This window comes from Scyliorhinus torazame, chromosome 2 (assembly GCF_047496885.1).
Source record: "Scyliorhinus torazame isolate Kashiwa2021f chromosome 2, sScyTor2.1, whole genome shotgun sequence".
Classification (NCBI taxonomy): domain Eukaryota; kingdom Metazoa; phylum Chordata; class Chondrichthyes; order Carcharhiniformes; family Scyliorhinidae; genus Scyliorhinus; species Scyliorhinus torazame.
Window position 1 is genome coordinate 336,741,724 of NC_092708.1, and position 21,578 is coordinate 336,763,301.

Below are 21,578 nucleotides of genomic sequence, written 5' to 3' on the forward strand. Positions count from 1 at the left end.
CTCCAACGATGTGTGGAGGAGCTCAAGAAAGAGGTGCTGGCACCGATGCTACTGGCAATCGAGGGACTGAAGGAAACACAAAAGGTCCAGGCGATGGAGCTCCATGGAGTGAAGGCAAAGGCAGCCGAGAATGAAGATAAGATACAGGGCCTGGTGGTAAAAACGGAGACGCACGAGGCACTACATAAAAGAGGTGCATAGAAAGGCTGGAAGCCCTGGAGAACAGCTCGAGGAGGAAAAACCTACGGATTCTAGGTCTCCCCGAAGGAGCAGAGGGAGCTGATATTGGGGCTTATGTGAGCACGATGCTCCACACACTAATGGGAGCTGAGGCCCCAACGGGCCCCCTGGTAGTGGAGGGAGCGTACCGGGTCCTCGTGAGAAGACCAAAGGCAGGTGAAACACCAAGAGCAATAGTGGTGAAGTTCCATCGCTACAGGGACAGAGAAATGGTCCTGAGCTGGGCCAAGAAGGCACGGAGTAGCAAATGGGAGAATGCGGTGATACGGGTGTATCAGGACTGGAGTGCGGAGAAGGAGGGCGAGCTTTAACCGGGCCAAGGCGGTGCTCCATAGGAAGAAAATAAAATTTGGGATGCTGCAGCCGGCGCAATTGAGGGTCACGCATCAGGGCAAGCACCACTACTTTGTGACGGCGGATGAGGCATGGACATTCATCCAAGAAGAGAAACTGGACTAGGTTTGAGAGTTTGATGTTTGGAGAAAAGCAGCGAGGTGGTGGTACAGAAATGTAAAGTGGGGAAAGGGGAGGGCTATTGTACAGCAATGTTGGACGGGGAATTTTTCTCCCCCCGATGGGGGGGGACACGAAGAAATGTGGGCGCCAGTGGGAAAAGGGACAGGGAAGGGGAATAAGGGAACTGCGCCATAGGGGGCGAGGCCGAGAGGAAAGCGTGGGTATTTTCCTGCGCTATGGAAATTATAGCGGGAAAACGGGCGCAGGAAGGAAGGGAGCCCCACACGCAGGGAGGTCAAAGAGCGAACAGGGGAAGCCGAGGTCAGCCAGAGTTAGCTGACTTCCGGAAGCAATATGGGGGGAGTAACCAAGCTAGAGGGGGATCTAGCGGTTGGGGGGGGGGGGGGGGGGGGGGGGGGATTAACTGGGTTGCTGTTGCTGAGTGCAAGGGGGAGCTGGCAAGAGATGAGGTGGTCGGGGCAGGAAGGCGCTGCCTGGGGGACAGACGGGTGCGCGGGACCTGGATGAGGAGATGGCCTAAAAAAGGGGATGGCTAGTCGACGAGGGGGGGGGGGGGGGGGGGGGTGTGAATGGTCCCCCAATCTGGCTGATCACGTGGAATGTGAGAGGCTTAAATGGGCCGATTAAGAGGGCACGGGTGTTTGCGCACTTAAAGAGACTAAATCGGACGTAGTCATGCTCCAGGAGACGCACCTGAAGGTGGCGGATCAGGTTAGACTAAGAAAAGGATGGGTGGGACAGGTATTCCACTCAGGGTTGGACGCGAAAAACAGAGGGGTGGCAATATTGGTGGGGAAACGTGTATCATTCGAGGCAAAGAATATAGTGGTGGACAGTGGGGGCAGATATGTGATGGCGAGTGGCAGACTGCAGGGAGAGGCGGTTGTGCTGGTGAATGTATATGCCCCGAACTGGGATGACACGGGATTCATGAAGCGAATGCTGGGACGTATCCCGGACCTGGAGGTGGGAAATCTGATAATGGGGAGGGAGAGAGAGAGAGAGAGAGAGAGAGAGAGAGAGAGAGAGAGAGAGAGAGAGAGAGAGAGAGAGAGAGAGAGAGAGAGAGAGAGAGAGAGAGAGAGAGAGAGAGAGAGAGAGAGAGAGATTTTAACACAGTGCTGGATCCAGGGCTAGACCGGTCCAGATCCAGGACCGGGAGAAGGCCGGCAGCGGCCAAGGTGCTTAAGGGATTTATGGAACAAATGGGGGGAGTGGATCCGTGGAGATTCGCCAGGCCGATGGCTAAAGAATTCTCTTTCTTCTCCCACGTCCATAAGGTATACTCCCGGATAGATTTTTTCGTTTTGGGAAGGGCACTGATCCCGAAAGTGGCAGGAACGGAGTACTCGGCCATAGCCATTTCAGACCACGCCCCGCATTGGGTGGATCTGGAACTAGGAGAGGAAAGGGAGCAGCGCCCACTCTGGCGACTAGATATGGGACTACTGGCGGACGAGGGGGTCTGCGGAAGGGTGAGGGGGTGTATTGAGCGATACCTGGAGGTCAACGACGATGGGGAGGTTCAGGTGGGGGTAGTATGGGAAGCGCTGAAGGCGGTGGTTAGAGGAGAGCTGATCTTCATCAGAGCCCACAAGGGGAAACAAGAGGGCAAAGAAAGAGAGAGATTAGTGGGGGAAATTTTGAGGGTGGATAAAAAATATGCGGAGGCCCCAGAAGAAGGGCTATACAGAGAAAGAAGAAGACTACAGACGGAGTTTGACTTGCTGACCACGGGAAAGGCAGAGGCACAGTGGAGGAAGGCACAGGGGATGCAATACGAGTATGGGGAAAAGGCGAGCCGGCAATTGGCCCACCAACTTCGGAAGAGGATGGCGGCGAGAGAGATCGGGGGAGTTAGGGACGAAACGGGAAATATGGAGCAGAGAGCAGGGAAAGTGAACGAGATGTTCAAGACCTTTTATGAGAGGCTATACAAGTCCCAACCCCCGGGGGGAAAAGAAGGAATGCTACACTTTCTGGACCAGCTAAGGTTCCCGAAGGTGAAGGGGCAGGAGGTGGCAGGTCTGGGGGCGCCAATCGAGGCGGATGAGGTGATTAAAGGACTGGGGAACATGCAGGCAGGGAAGACCCCGGGACCAGGCGGGTTTCCGGTGGAATTCTACAGGAAGTATATGGATCTGTTGGCCCCTCTTTTGGCGAGAACCTTTAATGAGGCTAAGGAAAGGGAGATGCTACCCCCGACAATGTCGGAGGCGACGATATTGCTAATCCTGAAACGAGATAAAGACCCGCTGTAATGCGGGTCATACAGGCCTATCTCACTCCTAAATGTAGATGCCAAACTGCTGGCCAAAGTGATGGCGACAAGGATAGAGGATTGCGTCCCAGGAGTGGTGCATGACGATCAGACAGGGTTTGTAAAGGGGAGACAACTGAATGTTAATGTACGAAGGTTGCTGGGTGATGATGACGCCCCCACTGGAGGGGGAGGCAGAGATAGTGGCGGCGATGGATGCAGAGAAGGCATTCGATAGGGTGGAGTGGGACTATCTGTGGGAGGTGCTGAAGAGGTTTGAGTTCGGTGAGGGGTTTATTAGATGGGTCAGACTCTTATATGGGGCCTCGATGGCAAGCGTAGTCACAAACCGGCAAAGATCGGGGTATTTCCGGCTACATAGGGGTACAAGACAAGGGTGTCCCCTGTCCCCGTTACTGTTCGCGTTGGCAATTGAACCACTGGCCATAGCGCTGAGGGATTCTAAGAAGTGGAGCGGGGTGCTTAGAGGGGGAGAGGAACACCGAGTGTCGCTCTACGCAGATGATCTACTGCTATACGTTGCGGACCCGGTAGAGGGGATGCCAGAAGTAATGCAGATACTTAGGGAGTTTGGAGAGTTCTCGGGATACAAACTAAATATGGGGAAGAGCGAGCTTTTTGTAATGCACCCCGGGGAACAGGGTAGGGGGATAGATGCTCTGCCGCTGAGGAGAGTGGTAAGGAACTTCCGATACCTGGGGATCCAGGTGGCCAGGAACTGGGGAACCCTGCATAGACTTAACCTGACGCGACTGGTGGAGCAGATGGAGGAGGACTTTAAGAGGTGGGATATGGTGCCGCTGTCGCTGGCGGGCAGAGTGCAGGCAGTTAAAATGGTGGTCCTCCTGAGGTTTCTTTTCGTGTTTCAGTGCCTCCCCATTCTGATCACAAATCCCTTTTTTAAAGAGCATTACGAGCTTTGTGTGGGCAGGAAAGACCCCGAGAGTAAAGAGGGGGTTCCTGCAGCGCAATAGGGACAGAGGGGGACTCGCGCTGCCGAGTTTGAGTGACTACTATTGGGCCGCCAATGTGTCGATGGTCTGTAAGTGGATGAGGGAGGAAGAGGGAGCAGCGTGGAAGAAGCTGGAGATGGCGTCCTGTAAGGGAACAAGCCTAAAAGCGCTGGTGACGGCGCCGCTGCCATTCTCCCCGAAAAGGTACACCACAAACCCAGTGGTGGTGGCAACCTTGAGGATCTGGGGGCAGTGGAGGGGACATAGGGGAGTGACGGGTGCCTCGGTGTGGTCCCCGATAAGGAATAACCACAGGTTTGTCCCAGGGAGGACGGATGGGGGGTTCCAGTGTTGGCAATGAGCAGGAATTAGGAAGCTGAGGGACCTGTTTATAGACGGGACGTTTGCTAGTCTGGGAGCGCTAGAAGAAAAATATAAGTTGCCCGCAGGGAACACCTTCCGATATATGCAAGTGAGGGCATTTACGAGGCAACAGGGGAGGGAATTTCCGCAGCTCCCGACACAGGGGATCCAAGATAGAGTGATTTTGGGGGCATGGGTTGGAGAGGGCAAAGTGTCTGAAATATACCGGGAGATGAGGGACGAGGGGGAGGCGATGATACAGGAGCTGAAGGGAAAGTGGGAAGAAGAGCTGGGGGAAGAGATTGAGGAGGGGCTATGGGCGGATGCCCTAAGTAGGGTAAATTCCTCGTCCTCGTGTGCCAGGCTTAGCCTGATTCAATTTAAGGTTCTACATAGAGCACATATGACGGGAGCAAGACTGAGCAGGTTTTTCGGGTCGAAGACAGGTGTGGGAGGTGCTCAGGAAGCTCGGCGAACCACACACACATGTTCTGGTCGTGTCCGGCACTGCAGGAGTTCTGGGGGTGTGTGGCATGGGTAATTTCAAAGGTGGTGAAGGTTCGGGTCAAGCCAGGCTGGGGGTTAGCTATATTTGGGGTTGCAGAAGAACGGGGAGTGCAGGAGGCAAAAGAGGCCGATATTTTGGCCTTTGCGTCCCTAGTAGCCCGGCGTAGGATTCTACTCATGTGGAAGGAAGCGAAACCCCCGGGCGTGGAGGCCTGGATAAACGACATGGCAGGGTTCATAAGATTGGAACGAATAAAATTTGCGTTGAGAGGAGCGGCTCAGGGGTTCTCCAGGCGGTGGCAACCGTTCCTTGACTATCTCGCGGAACGATAATGAAAAGATAGAAATGACAGCAGCAGCAACCCAGGGGGGAGCACTATTCTGTGTTTTTGCTATTTGTTTTTCTTTTTTAGTTTTTGTTGTAAGTTCACTATATTATTTAAATAATGTTATTTACCAGTTAATGTATAATCCCTTGTTGAGTTTGAAAAATTTTAATAAAATATATATATTTTTTTAAAAGGATAGGAGGGCTGCATACTCAGAGGAGAGGGAAGAACAATTGAGATGAAGGTTGAAATTGCCTAGGATGAGAATTTCAGATTTATTTAATTTATTGAATTTAATTCCCCTACATACCATGATGGGATTTAAATAGTGTTCAATTTTGTTCAAGCCTCTAAATTATGTGACCAATATGCTACCATGTCCCTCAAAGTTTGTGCGCAATAAGAACTCCACTCCTGTAATACAGTAGAGTACACAGGTTTCAAATGTCAAATTGAACAATCAGATGGAAGGTCAACCTTTGCCTAGCATCAGCATTTTCTGGCACTAATCAAAACATTCACCATAATCTTAACTCAGGATATAGATCACCTTGACATGCTTTGAGGATGCATTCTAAAGTTAAATTCTGTTCTTTGCTCATATTGAACATAAAATTATCGTTAAAGTAATACTGCATGAATATTCAATTTATGGATGTAAACATTAAAATAACTCTACCCCTTAAAACATGATTCACTTCTAACATATTTGGAAATTTGGATGGTAAATATAATTCAAGTGTGCAGAAATGCACTAATTTTCTTTCCCTCCCAAAGATGGAACACTGATTAACAGTCAGAAGAGTATAAGTGATGAAATTCTAGATTTAGGTTTTAGATAATCCTGCTGGTGAGAGAATAGGAATCTTCACAATTTGCACCCTCTTCCAAAGTAAGATAAAATGATGGCATTTTTAGAGTGGGGAAAGGATAGCAGGAGCCAACAAGTGTGGTTTACATCATTATTCATAAACTGTAAATGTGCAGAGGTTTGGTCTTCTACCATACATACACGGGGACGAAATTTCTGAGGAGTGGCAATCTGCTCCTATTTACTTATGTTGCACCAGAGGTCCGCACTTCACATCCAGATATCCAAATCAGGCCTCCTCAGAAATGTGGAGTGTACCCGTCCTGGGAGTCCTTCTTTTGTAGTGGAAGAGTATCGGGGGAATCCAAGCCAAACCCACATTTACGAAACTAGCTGCCCTATTTCAGTTAGTTTAAATGCCCCCAAACCACTTTGAGAAGCTACAGAGACAAGGTAAGTGTGTAAGCTAAGTAGGCAAAGGGGTAGGGTAATTTTGAAGGACTTCCAACATTTATTAATTTACTTTCTCTGTTTTCCTTCCTCAGTTGTGCCAGTGTAATTGCTAAACCAATTAACTAAATATCTGGAACCAAAGGTCGTCAAGCTATATAAAACTATGACAAGGTGAGTTGCCAATAATTTTCTTAATATTTAACATTCTACCCGTAGTCAAATATTTCCTCCATCTGTTGTAGTGATTTATTGATTGTATATCCTCCATGGAAATGAAACTGCAATGTAGTGCCAGAAAATTAATAATTTGTAAGCCTTTCTGGCAGACTGTTGGAAAAGACAAGCTCACTTACTTTACGGATTCCCATATAAGTGACCTGATGATGGAGGAGGCAGTGGCGTAGTGGTAGTGTCACCGGACTGATGATGCTGGTGGACTGGTGAGGCCCAGGGTAATACTTTGGGGACGCAGGTTTGAATCCTGCCACGGCAGATGGTGGAAATTAAATCCAAGAAATAGTTTGGAATTAAAAGTCTAATGATGACCATAAAACCATTGTCGATTGTTATAGAAAATCCAGCTGGTCCACTAATGTCCTTTAGGGAAGGAAATCTTCCTTCCTTTAGGGAAGGACATCTGCAGTCCTCGCCTGGTCTGGCCTACATGTGATTCCAGATCCACAGCAATATGGTTGACTCTTAAATGGCCTAGCAAGCCACTTAGTTGTACTATGAAGTCAATAAAAAGGAAAGAAAAGGCCATAAACACCGTCGTCGACCTAGGCACTGGAAACAACAATGGCAAACCCAGTCCTTACTAACATCTGGTGACTTGTGCCAAAATTGGGAGAGCTGTCTCACAGATTACTCAAGCAACCCGCCCGACATAGTCATACTGACAGACTCATACCTGACATTAGGTCCCGGGCACCACTATCGCCATCCTAGGTCCAACCATCTTTAGTTGCTTCATCATTGGAACTTCCTTCCAACATAAGGTCAGGTGTGGGGGTGTTTGCTTATGATTGCACAATGTTCAGCTCCATTTGCGACTCCTCAGACACTGAACCAGCCCACATGCAAATACAGCAAGACTGTGACAATATCCAGGCTTGTGCTGACAAGTGGCAAGTAACATTTGTGCCACAGAAGTGCCAGGCAATGACCATCGCCAATGAGAGAATCAAACAATCACACCAAGACATTCAATGGCATTACCATCACTGAATCCCTCACGATTAACATCCTGGGGGGTTACCATTGACCACAAATTGAACTAGACTAGCCATATAAATACTGTGGCTGCAAGAGCAGGTCAGAGGCTAGAAATCCTGTCTCACGTATGACTCCCCAAAGCCTTTCCACCACCTACAATGCACAAGTCAGAGTGTGATGGGATACTCCCCATTTGTCTGGATGAGTGCAGCTCCAACACACTAAAGAAGCTTGACACCACCCAGGACAAAGCAGCCCACTTGATTGGTATCCCTCTCCTCAAGCATTCACTCCCTCCACCACCAATGCACAGTAGCAGCAGTGTGTACCATTTACAAGGTGTTCTGCAGGAACTCACCAAGGTTCCTTGGACAGCATCTTCCAAACCCACGCCCACTGCCATCTAGGACAAGAATAACAGGTATATGGGAACACCACCCACCTGGGGGTTCTCCTCCAAGTCACTCACTATCCTGACTTGGAAATTTATCGCCATTCCTTCATTGACACTGGTTCAAAATCCTGGCACTCCCTTCCTAACAGCAGAGGTGGTGTACCTACACCACATGGACTGCAGCGGATCAAAGCGGCAGCTCACCACCTCCTTCTCAAGGGCAATTAGGATGGGCAACAAATGCTGTCCTAGCCAGCAAAGCCCACATCCCATTAAAAAATTAACAAAAAGAGAACAAAATAGCATGCAGATCAAATAATGAAGAAGAATCCAATCAGATTCAGAAGGATTTGAATCTTAGAGATCAATAAGCTGGCTGTTAGCAGTGACAATTCACAATAGCATAGGAATAGAAATGAAAAGAATAGATGTTCACTGAAGCAGTCATATAATGACGCCAAAAAGATTTACAGGTCACTGGATAAATGTACAAACCTGTCAACTCAGCACTTGGCTCAACCAAAAAAGACAGATAAAATTCTGACTGCATTAGTGGGTAGATGGGATGCAAATCAGAAAAAAAAGCTTTTTTGTTGTAGAAGCCTTGATCAGAACTGTTGAACCATTCTTTACACCTAAGTATAAGAAAGGTGATGCCATTGAGAGTGTACACAAACAAACAACATAATTTGTATCCAAGTTTTAAGAAAGGTTGTTGTGCTTTCTTTGGCAAATAAAGTCCAGGATGATCAAACTGAAGACTGATTTGGCAAATGTTTCTAATATCAGGGGGTACAAATTAAAGACTGGAGGTGGAAGGAAAGAAATCAAGCAAAAGTTTTTTTTTTTTAATTCAAAGATTTTCAGAATAAATGATCAGGTAAAGCCACTGAAGTAAACAGTATAAATGGGGTTTAAGAGGAAACTGTAGAGATTCTTCTAGAAAAAGGAGGAATTCTCAGTTTCCTACTTTAATGGGATGTTTAAAATGTTGAACTGCCGGGTTCCACAATACTTTGCCGATGCGAACGGAAGAGAAGCCATCACCAGTGCACCCAATCTGGACCCCCTGCACGACCCAGGCTCCATCTGCACCCAGATGGGCCGCGGGTCCCAACGCCTTCATTGCAATAGCAGCCCAGTAATAAAATATCAGGTTCGGCATCACTGTCTATCCCTCTGTCGAGCAACCCTCTGAATCCTCAGAATTGCCCGTCCATAGGAAGGCCGATATTAGCTTTCCCACCCCCCCAAATAATGATTTGGGAAGAAAGAACAGAAGACACTGGAATAGAAACAGAAATCTTGGCAAAATGTTCATCTGAATTGACTGGACCCTACCCGCCAGAGACAAAGGAAGGTTGTTCCACTTTTATAGGTTGGATTTGACTTTATTGACCAGACTGGTATAATTCAGCTTATGGAGTCGGGCCTAATCTCGAGCCATCTGGACCCCCAGATATCTGAGTGTGGACATGGCCAAGCGAAAGGGAAGTGCTCTCAGACTGGCTCCATTCCCAGGGTGCTGACTGGAAAATACTCGCTCTTCTCCAGATTTAATTTATATCCTGAAAAGGACCCAAAGCTCTTCAGTATCCTCATTATGTCTCCCATGGTAGGCACTGGGTCCTTCATATATAACAAAAGATCATCTGCATACAGCGATACCCTATGTTCCACTCCAACCCCAACTATTCCTCTCCACTCATCCGAGGTCAAATGCTACCTTGATGTCCATGTTTGGACCAAGGCTGTGTAATGAGGTCAGGAGCAAAGAGTCCCCAGCATAATCAAAATGGTGCATCACTGAGCAGGTTATTGCTGATTAAGTGCGGCTTGACAGCACTTTGATGACACGTCCCATCACTTTACTTTACTGATTATCAAGAGGAGACTTGTAAGATGATAATTGCCCAAGTTAGGCTTTGGTAATCTTCCACTGAGGTAAATACCAGGGTTGTAGCTGTAGTGGACTAGTGGGCACGGTTAGTTCTGGAGCACAAGTCTTCAGTCGTACTGTCAGAATGTTGTCAGGGTCCATAGCCTTTGCAGTATACAGTGCCTTCAGCCATTTCTTGATACCACACAAATTAATTGAATTAGCTGAAGAATGGTGTCCACAATGCTGGGGACCCAGGAGGAGGCTAGGTTACGCTTCTGGCTGAAGGCAGTTTCTGGTTTCTTTCTTAATTCTTTAACTTTGTGCTCAAGAAATATACAAGAAATCCAGGTACAACCTCCGCAAAGCCATCCGAGATGCCAAGAGAGAATATCAAACCAAGCTAGAGTCACAGACAGACTCTCGGCGACTGTGGCAAGGACTAAACAAAATAACGGGCTACAAAGCGAAGCCGAGCAGTATCTCTGGCAGCGTTGCACCCCTCCTTGATGAACTCAATGCATTCTATGCTCAGTTCGAGTAGATAACGAACAATCCGCTGTCAAGTGCCCCAGCAGCCCATAACACACCCATACCCACCATCACAGCTTCCAAGGTCAGATCGGCCTTCCTGAAAGCGAACCCTTCGAAGGCGACGGGCCCAGACGGGATCCCTGGTTGTGCACTCAGAGCCTGCGCGGACCAGCTGGCAGAGGTATTCGCGGACATCTTTAACCTGTCCCTACTTCACTCCAAGGTCCCCATGTGCTTCAAGAAGACCACCATTATACCGGTGCCAAAGAAGAACCAGGCAACGTGCCTCAATGACTACCGTCCGGTGGCCCTGACTTCAGTCGTAATGAAGTGCTTCGAGGTTGATCATGAAGCGCATCACCTCCATACTCCCAGAACGCCTTGATCCACTGCAATTCGCATACTGTCGCATACTGATCCACAGCAGATGCCATTTCCCTGGCCCTACACTCATCCCTAGAGCATCTCGACAACAAGGACTCCTACATCAGACTCCTATTTATTGACTACAGCTCTGTCTTCAACACCATAATCCCAGCCAAGGACTCCAAAACCTAGGACTTGGCTCCCCACTCTGCAACTGGATCCTCGATTTTCTGACCAACAGACCACAATCAGCAAGAATGAACAACACCCCCTCCACAATAGTCCTCAATACCGGGGCCCCACAAGGCTGCGTACTTAGCCCCCTACTCTACTCCCTGTACACACACGACTGCGTGGCAAAATTTGGCTCCAACTGCATCTACAAGTTTGCTGATGATACGACCAAAGTGGGCCGGATCTTGAATAACGATAAGTCAGAATACAGGAGGGAGATAGAGAACCTAGTGGAGTGGTGCAGCGACAACAATCTCTTCCTCAATGCCAGCAAAACTAAAGAGCTGGTCATTGACTTCAGGAAGCAAAGTATTGTACACGCCCCTGTCAGCATCAATGGGGCCGAGGTGGAGATGGTTAGCAGTTACAAATTCCTAGGGGTGCACATCTCCAAAAATCTGTCCTGGTCCACCCAGGTCGACGCTACCACCAAGAAAGCACAACAGCGCCTATACTTCCTCAGGAAACTAAGGAAATTCGGCATGTCCACATTAACCCGTACCAGCTTTTACAGATGCACCATAGAAAGCATCCTATCTGGCTGCATCACAGCCTGATATGGAAACTGCTCGGCACAGGACCGCAAGAAGCTTCAGAGAGTTGTGAAAACCGCCCAGTCCATCACACGAACCTGCCTCCCATCCATTGACTCCATTTACACGTCCCGCTGCCTGGGGAAAGCGGGCTGCATAGTCAAAGACCCCTCCCACCCGGCTTACTCACTCTTCCAACTTCTTCCATCGGGCAGGAGATACAGAAGGCTGAGAACACGCATGAACAGACTCAAAAACAGCTTCTTCCCCGCTGTTACCAGACTCCTAAATGACCCTCTTATGGACTGACCTCATTAACACTACACCCTGTATGCTTCATCCGATGCCGGTGCTTATGTAGTTACATTGTAACTTTTACCTTGTGTTGCCCTATTATGTATTTTCTTTTATTCCCATGTACTTAATGATCTGTTGAGCTGCTCGCAGAAAAATACTTTTCACTGTACCTCGGTACACGTGACAATAAACAAATCCAATCCAAATATCTGTCTCACACCTACTCTAGGTACATCTTTTGCTTCTTTAATTGTCCCATTATCACTGCCTCTTGCTTTGTACCATGAAACCTCGGCCCATTTAATCTGTCCTACCCTCCACCCTGTCTCACACCTTCCCTTTTGGACTTCTTCCCAACCTCACCTCCCCAATTTTGTTTGCTCAAACCATTTAGAACATCTCTCAGTTCGCATGAAAGGGCTCAGGCCTGGAAGGTGAACTGTTTCTCTTTCTACAGATGCTGCCAGATGTGCTGAGTGTTTCCAGCGTTTTACTATCGGAAAACAAATCAACTGATTATTCATCTCACTGCTGTTTTGTAGAAAGTTATATCAGGCTGCTTACAGAATAATCAATGCACTCCCAAAACATTATTCATTCTATGATACTATTGAGAAGGTTAGGCATACTAATGCAAATATTCTCCAGAAACATACCAAATATTAATCAAAATAAAAGTATTTTTTTAATTACTACTTACCTCCACTTGCATATTCCATCACTAAATAGAGAGTCTTCTCTGTTTCAATAACTTCAAATAATTTCACTAAAAAGCAAAAAATAAAAACATATTGATACACACAATAAATATCAAATCTAACACATGTATGAAAGATATTTCAACTACATTAACAGAGAGCTCAACTTCACCTTATTTATGAATAAGCAATGCATTTTTTTTTTTTAAAGTGCCAATTCAAAAGTGTAAACTCAGGCGGGAAAAAAGCACATTTTGTTTGATGTTAAAAACAACTTATTCTCCTTTTTCCCCCACATACTGTGCTGTCTCTATCTTCTGAAGGCATTGGTTCCTCGCTGGAATATGGTTGATCTTCTACCACCTCACCCAAGTGACTATCTTTCATTTGTGGGTATAGACTCCGACTGTTGGGATGTTTGTTGGGTTCATCAGAGCTGAACCCTGCACAATAATGAAGAGTGGGATCCACGTTTAAATCTTCCCTTAATTCAAGGGGTTGCGAAGACAATTGTAGAGAAACTAGCAGTGCCCCAGGTGAGACACCAACTAAATTTGCATACACTGTGGATTGAATCTGGCATCTTTCTGGTCTTGTTCAGTTGCTCACTGCACAGACTGTATTGGGGAAGCCTATTATTTTTAATTCAGTAGATAGAGAACAATGTGCTCAAATAGAAACTTAGCCAAAGTAAACCAAAACAATTTAAAGCTACATTTTTACTGTTTTTACATTTTTACTGTGGCTTATATCTCTTGAACATGCTTAAATAATATCTATTATTCTGCAACGGTTTAGATTTCTCAAATTAAATCATTTGCTTTGGACAGCACATTTTGGAAAAGATGCCAAAGCCATGAGATGGTACAGAAGAAATTCATTAAGATAATTGAATTACTTTAAATTATAAAGGAAAGATAAGAGAAGTGAGAGCTCTTTTCATTAAAACAATACCTGTTCGAACCCATCTGAGGTATTAAAAAGAATGAATCATTTTGATATGGTAAATGGAAAACACATTTCCTATGGCCTATACTCGGGGGTATAGATTTAAAATCTTCTTCTTAAAAAAAGGAAGAGACAAGAATTTTTTTTCATTAACAAAGGGTTTCTCTGGCATGGAGTGCTCTACCAGAAGCATGGCTGGAAGCAAAATCCATAATTGCTTTTAAAAGCTAAGTGGTTAAATAGCTGAAGAACAAATATTTAAAAACTCAGGCCTTGAAATTGACCAGGTAATTTATAATCCTTCATAGTTAACCAGCCTCCACTCCAGGTCATGTCCAGAATTATTGTTAAGGATTAGAATAAATACGTTAAGATCCAAGAAATTTAGGTTGTCAGTTTGCTCCTAAGCCACATAAATTAAAATGATCTGGTGTCTGCCACCAACTCTTGCTTCGATAATAAAATTAGATAGGTGTTCCAAATACCAGCTACATGGGTTCAAGGAAACAAAATGTCTTTGTGAATTAAAAATATAGATGACAATATATTGGGATGGTTTCACTTCACCAGTTGATGGTTAAGTGGGCCACATGCATAACAAAAGCTAGCTTGAATGATCACAAGTATCGATCAGGATAACAAATAAAAACAGGAAGAAGGAATGAAGGCAAATGGGAAAAGGGAACAGCAAAGCCCCTCCTTTGCTTCTCATCTCATGAAAGCAGGAGGATCGATATTTGAGCACATTACAACAATTATGTCATAAGCAAATGGAAAATGTAGAGTTGCTCAGCAAAATGTTTTTGAATTAGAGATGTGAAGTTCAAATACATGGCTACATTACCTAAAATTGACTTTTAAAGTTGCAGTCTAAATTGCTTACATTGCATATAGAATTTATTCTGAATTATTAGATCATAAGGGAGGCACGGTAACACAGTGGTTAGCATAGTTGCTTTAGAGCTCCAGGGTCCCAGTTTCGATTCCCGGCTTGGGTCACTCATGTTCTCCCAGTGTCTGCGTGGGTTTCCTCCGGGTGCTCCAGTTTCCTCCCACAGTCCAAAGATATGCAGGTTAGGTGGACTGGCCATGCTAAATTGTCCTTGGGTTAGGTGGGGTTACAGGGATAGGGTGGAGGTGCAGAATCGATGGACTGACTGGTCTCCTCCACTGTAAATTCTATGATAAAATAACATGGGCATCTGCATCTGGTATTCAAATTATAATTCCTCAGTCAGCCTATATCCTCTTCACCATTACCACTCAGACTGCTCGCACTGCTTACAAACATTCATTGAAATGTACTAATTATAGACTGTTAAAGTCTATGAACCAGCCAAATGGACTTCCGGTGGTGACATGTAGAAGGAGGTCACATGTAAGGTAGCTCCTGCTAGAGTCCTTGGTTTTTGGTTCTTCTGACCCAGTTCCCGGGGGTAATTGATGGACAGATTTGTCCCATTTGAGAACCTTTCATGTGAGGATGTCAAAAGGCGCAAGAAATAATATTGGAAAGAAAGACGTAAGCGGTAGTCCTTCTGTGGATTGAGCAAGGCCCGGACCCCTGCTGGATTGAAGATGGTGGAGGCAAGCTCGTTGCGTGCAGCCCCACTTATTACAGTGGACAAGCTGACTGAGGTAATGGCTGTCGAATTTGAAAGACAATTCTGCACGCATTTTGAGTGCAAGGGAAAGAAATGTTGGAGACCCTCAAAAGGTCGGTGGATGACGCATTGGTCCCGATAAAAGAGGCTTTGGGGAAGACTTCGGAGACAGAGCAGGTGCATGGTGAGGTATTAAAGGAGGTGGAGGAGACACTGTCGCGACATAGCGATCAGTTGGCCTCGCAGGATGCCAACATGGCCTGAGAGCTAAGGTAGAAAACCTGGAGAACAGAATGAGGCGGCAGAACCTCGGGATCGTGGGGTTGCTCGAGGGGGTGGAGGGTCCGAGGCCGATTGAATATTTCAAGTCAATATTCATGAAGTTGGGCCCACTGGTCACTCCGGGAGAAATCACGGACTGTGATAGTATGTTTTCACAACTATCGGACAAAGGAGAGGGTCCTGAAGTGGTCCACAGAGAATCGGGAGGATCAGTGGGAAGGCAGCAGTATTCGAATCTACCAAGATGTCATGGCAGAATTGGCAAGGAGGCGGGCAGCCTTTAACAAGGAGAAGTCTGAGCTTTTCAAGAGTGGTGTATGGTTTGATACGGTGTATCTGGAGAGGCTGAGGGTTACGCATAATGTCAAGGACCATTTCTTCAAGACGGCGGAAGTGGAGGCTTATATTAAGACTCAAGGATTTGGATTAAATTGAGTGGATTTGAAAGTGAGTTTGCTGGTGGTTGGGACGGGTTTGTATGGGGACGCTTGATGTAAAGATGTGTGTTTTGTCTTATATTTTTCCCTTGTTCCCCGTTTACTTTTATGCACAGATGTGCTGTTGATTGAAACTGATGCGTTTTGTTTGGGGCTTTTTCTTTTGTTGTGGTGTTTTTTCTTTTTGGTGGGCATTTGTGATTTAGAGGGAGTATTTGGTTGGGAGGGGGAGGAGTGTTGGGTAGATTCAGGGTTGAGGGAGGGGGTAGGGGAATTTCAGCGCAGGGCTGTGATGGTTTGGATTTTGGTTTCTTTCTTGGTTTGTTTTGCTGTGTGATATGGGCTCAGGCGGGGAGGCTACCTCGCTAGCAGGTTGAATTGGCGAGGGAATAGGAGCGAGGTGGGAGGAGGCAACTTTTGACAAGTCTAGATGGAGTGAATGATGGTGTGGGGAGAGGGGGGATGGAGGAGAGAGGTGTTGGTTCGAGAGGATGTTCCTGGGAGATTTCTGGAATGGGGAGGAAACGTAGAGTGCTGATGGTGACTGGGGGTTGTTCTTTGTCCCATCTAGTGGGTGGGGCTGGCTGCCATCACGATAGGTCTCTGGTTTTAGAAATATGGGGGATAGAGGGGTGAACCCCTCGTTGTGGAAATAGCTGACTTGAAAGGGAGGGGGCAAGGAACCGCACATTCGATTGGTTACGTGGAATGTGCAGGGTTGAGGAGACCCAGTGAAGCGAGCAAGAGTTTTCTCTCATTTGAAGAATTTTGAGGGTCGATATGGTGCTTTTGCAGGAGACCGGCTTGCGAGTGAAGGATGAGATTAGGGTCCGTAAGGATTGGGTAAACCAGGTATTCCACTCGGGCTCTGACAGCAAGGCCCCAGGGTGGGTGGGGTGGTAATTAATAAAAGAGTTTGGTTTCAGATGGGAAAGGTGGTAGTGGACCAGAGCGGTAGGCATGCCATAGATTGCAGTGGTTCACACTTCTGCCTCACGCGCCGAGGTCCCGGGTTCGATCCTGGCCCTGGGTCAATGTCCGTGTGCAGTTTGCACATTCTCCCTGTGTCTGCGTGGGTCTCACCCCCACAACCCAAAGATGTGCAGGGTAGGTAGATTGGCCACGTTAAATTGCCCCTGAAATGAAAAAAAGGATACGTCATAGTTATGGGACGTTGGAGGGTAAGTCAGTGGTTTTACCGAGCGTGTATGCTTCAAACTGGGACGATGTAGTGTTCATGAAGAGGATGCTAGTTGCCACACCAGACATGGATACGCATCAGTTGATTTTGGGGCGAGATTTGAATTGCATTTTGACCCCTAAGTTGGATCAATTTAAGCCAAAGTCATTGGCCCCTTAGAGGGTAGCGAAGGTACTGGCAGCGTTCATGAACGATATGGGTGGAGCGGATCCTTGGCGGTTTTTGCACGCTTGGGGGAAGGCACTTCTTTTTAAAAAAAATTTAGAGTACCCAATTCATTTTTTCCGATTAAGGGGCAATTTGGCTTGGCCAGTCCACCTACCCTTTGTGTTGCGAGGGCGAAACCCACACAAACAAGGGGAAAATGTGCAAACTCCACACGGACAGTGACCCGGGGCCAGGATCGAACCCAAGTCCTCGGCGGCGTGAACCAGCAGTACTAACCACTGCACCACCGTGCTGCCTTGGGGGAAGGCACTTCTTAATCTCTCCGGTACATGTACTTGCGCATTGACCTTTTTGTGACGGGGCAGTCTCTGCTGTGGAATATTCCGCGATAGTGATTTTCGGATGGGTTCCTGATGGAATTTTATAAAATGTTTCCTGATCGGCTGGTTCCATTATTCATGGAGATGTTTGAGGATTCGGTAGCGCGGGACAATGATGCAAGCATTCATTTCGCTTCTGCTAAAGAAGGATAAGGACCCTGTAGAGTGCGGGTGGTATCGCCCGATTTCTTTATTAAATGTAGATGCCAAGATTTTGGCACTCAGGTTGGAGTGTCTCCCACAGGCTATTGGGGAGGGCCAGACAGGGTTTGTGGAGGGGCAGCGGTTGTCGTCGAATGTGAGGAGGCTTTTAAAAGTGGTATTGTCCCAAGCAGAAGGGAGAGCGCAGGAGGTTATTGGGGCATTGGATGCCGAGAAGGCTTTTGATAGGGAAGAATGGGGTTATTTGTTTGCGGCGGTGGAACGGTTTGGGATGGGGCCTAAATTAGTGTTGGTGGTTTTGGTTATTGTACAAGGCACCTATAGCCAGTGTCCGTACAAATATCGTTAGTTCAGGATACTTTCAGTTACACAGCGGAACGAGGCAGGGTGCCCTTTGTCGTCCCCCCCTCGTGTTTGAGTTGGCAATTGAGCCTTTGGCCATTGCCCTGAGGGCCTCGGATAAGTGGAAAGGGATAATGTGGGGGGGAGAGGGAAAAGAGAGAAGAACACAGGGGGTCCTTGTAAGATGATTATCTTTTTATATGTGACGGATCCAATCCCAACAATGATTGATATCGTGGCGCCGCTGAGGGGTTTGGGACTTTTCAGGGTATAAATTGAATTTGGAGAAAAGTGAGTGTTTTCCACTCACTCCACTGGGGAGAGGAGCCAATATGGGAGTGCTCCCATTTTACGTATCTGGGTGTGCCAGATTACGAAGGCCCACCTTCGGAAGTTGCATTTTACGTGTTTTGTGAGGAGGGTTAATAATATAATCTTTTAATGTCACAAATAGCCTTACATTAACACTGCAATTAAGTTACCGTGAAAAGCCCCTAGTCGCCACATTCCAATGCCTATTCAGGTACACAGAGGGAGAATTCAGAATGTCCAATTCACCCAACAGCACGTCTTTCGGGTCTTGTAGGAGGAAACCGGAGCACCCGGAGGAAACCCACGCAGACACAGGGAGAACATGCAGACTCCGCACAGACAGTGACCCAAGCTGGGATTCAAACCTGGGACTCTGGAGCTGTGAAGCAACAATGCTAACCACTGTGCTACTGTGCCACCCATAAGGCTGGCTAACAGAGGTGGGATAGTCTCCCTCCTTCCTTGGCAGGCAGAATTCAATCGGTGAAAATGAATGTTTTGTCATTGTTCCTTTTTCTGTTCCAGTGTTCGCCGGTTTTTCTGTCAAAATCCTTTTTTGGGACAGTGGAGAAATTGATTTAGTCTTTTATTTGGGCGGGTAAAGTAGCTATCAGCAGACAGTCCTTCACAAGGACCGGCAGTCAGGGCTTGCCGCTGCCGAACTTGATATTATTACAGGGCGGCGAATGCTGAGAAGGGCTTGGGTGGCATGGGGATCTTGAGGCTGAATGGATGCAGATGGAGTCAGGGTCGTGAAGCAGGTTGGGGTTAAGGGCATTAGTGATGGACATGCTGCCGTTTTCTCCAGGGAAATATTCAGGGAACCTAGTGGTGGTCTGCACGCTGAAGATATGGAGACAGTTTCGGCAGCACTTTGAATTGGGGCCAGTATAGAAGCTGGCGCCGATCTGTGTGAACCACATGTTTGAGCCGGCGAGGTTGGATGCTAGGTTTAGGGGATGGGAGGAGAATGGCGTGGAAGGGATGGGAGACTTGTTTTTGGAGAGGCGATTTGCCAGCTTGGAGGGGTTATTGGAGAAATTTGGGCTTTTTCAGGCAGATATTTTTAGGCACCTACAGGTTCGCAATTTCGCAAAAAAGGTCTTCCCTGTGGTGCCTCCTTCCTCGTTGTTGGAAAGGGTTTTGTCGCTGGCAGGGATGGAGGAGGGGTGTACGTCAGGGATTTATGGTAGCATTACGGCGGAAGAGGCAGTGTCTGTCGAGGGTGCGACGGCTAAGTGGGAAGAGGATTGGGGTTGGAGATGGAGGATGGGGTGTGGAGCGAGGCTTGCGCAGGGTGAATGCAAAGTCACGTGCAAAGTTAGGGCTGAAGGTAGTACATAGGGCCCATCTGTCCAAATCCAGGATGAGCAGGCTTTTTGAGAGTGTGGAGGATGAGTGCAAGCAGTGTGGGAGGGGCATGGGTAATTATGTGCACCTGTTCTGGTCATGCCCCAAGCTCATGGGGTTCTGGGACTCCTTCTTCATCACCATGTCACCAATTCTACAAATTGAACTGAAGCCTCGTCTCTTACGGGCCATATTTGGGATGTCGGACCTGCCGGAGTTGCAGATTGGGGCGGCGACTGATGTCCTGGTCTTCACCTCGCTGATTGCTCAAGGACAGATGCTGCTGGGGCGGAGGTCAGCTTCTCCACCCAGTGCCTCAGTATGGCTGGGGGATCTTATCTCGAGAAAGTTATGTACACTGTGCGGGGGCAATTAAAGGGTTTATCAGTGACGGGGTTTTGGGGGGGTGGTTCCGGGGGCTTTTTTTGTTTCACTGTTCATCTATAAAATTTAAAATGTGAATAAAAATACTTATTAAAAAAAACAAGCCAAACACAGACAAAAAGAACAAACCATTTTAATTTAAGCTTTGGTTCATTTATGATAGAATTCTGTTTCTCAACGTAGAAAATACATCCACAATATTATTTTGCTTCAGCAAATAGGCTAAATTGTATGTCATGTATGTCATGTCATGCATAAATATCTGCTCTCTGCAGATGCTGCCTGACCTCCAGAGTATTTCCAGCATTTTCTATTTTTATTGCAGAACCTTCTCCTTATAACCTACTCTCTTGACTCTTGCCTTCTTTCCCCACATCACAAAAATTCTGACCCCTCCCTACCAGCACATTAAAATTAAAAAATACATTTTAAAACAGGAGATTGCCTTATTTTATTTAAATTTTAATGCAAATATTTAATTATGACTTCAAATTTTTATTTTAAATTAAACACATTAGATGAATACCAGTTAATGCTATGTACATTTACTTTCACAAATTAACCATTTATATTTCAACACCAAGTTGTATTTATATAGTGCCTCAAACATTGCCAGTTCCACGGCGAGTGAATTACTGTAACATAGGCATCTGGTTAACCTGAACAATGCTAATTGATCAGATAGTGCGTGTAAATGGTTATATTTCAGTTTGGAGGAAATGAGGGCTTATTTACAAGAATGCCCCTTAGTGTAGAAAACATCTGATGAAGGTCTACAATTAAAACACTGGACACTATTATTATATTTTACTTGACTCCAGAGACTGGAATCAGTTTGAGTCAGCATAAAAAGCTCAGAGTCACATATGCACTGACAGCTGCATTTAAAACAGGATATCAATACCTGCTTGGGTCAAAGGCATTGTGCTGGAGATAGAAGGTGGATACCATGAATGGATCACATGTGCACAGTTATAACTGATTTCTTATTTGTACACCGCATTGTTAAATAAACTGTGTGCAACAGAAAACAGGTTTGTACTTCTTTAGTGTTTAAAGAGATGTTTTTAAAAATAAAAGAGAATAATTGTTTTCACACAGGACACAGAATTTCAACAGTGCAGAAGGAGGCTGTTCGGCCCATCGGGTCTGCACCAACCCTTTGAAAGAGCACCCTACATAGGCCCACTCGCCTATTCTATCCCCGTAACTTCACCTAAATTGCACATCCTTGTCGGTGATGTTATACTACATTTCCTATGGTAAAACAGTGACAGTATCTAAATTCATTGGCTGTAAAGCATTGAGACATCCTGATATATTAGGGAAGAGACAACATCTTTCATTATCCCTTCTGCAGTTACTCTATTTAAGTTCCCAAAGTAAACTTCAGCATATAATTGACAGAACAAGGGGACCTAAATAATAGTTAATACCGGATCAT

At 46.5% G+C, this 21,578-nt stretch overlaps 1 protein-coding gene across 12 annotated transcripts in view; it reads right to left on the reverse strand.

The window, feature by feature from the left end:
• Positions 1-21,578, reverse strand: part of mark3a (MAP/microtubule affinity-regulating kinase 3a) — a 274,076-nt gene that overhangs the window by 110,200 nt on the left and 142,298 nt on the right. For all 12 annotated transcript variants that reach the window (XM_072490253.1, XM_072490261.1, XM_072490271.1 and 9 more), the window contains one exon: positions 12,567-12,632. In XM_072490253.1, the coding sequence (XP_072346354.1) occupies positions 12,567-12,632 (66 nt within the window). The remainder of the gene's footprint in view (positions 1-12,566; positions 12,633-21,578) is intronic.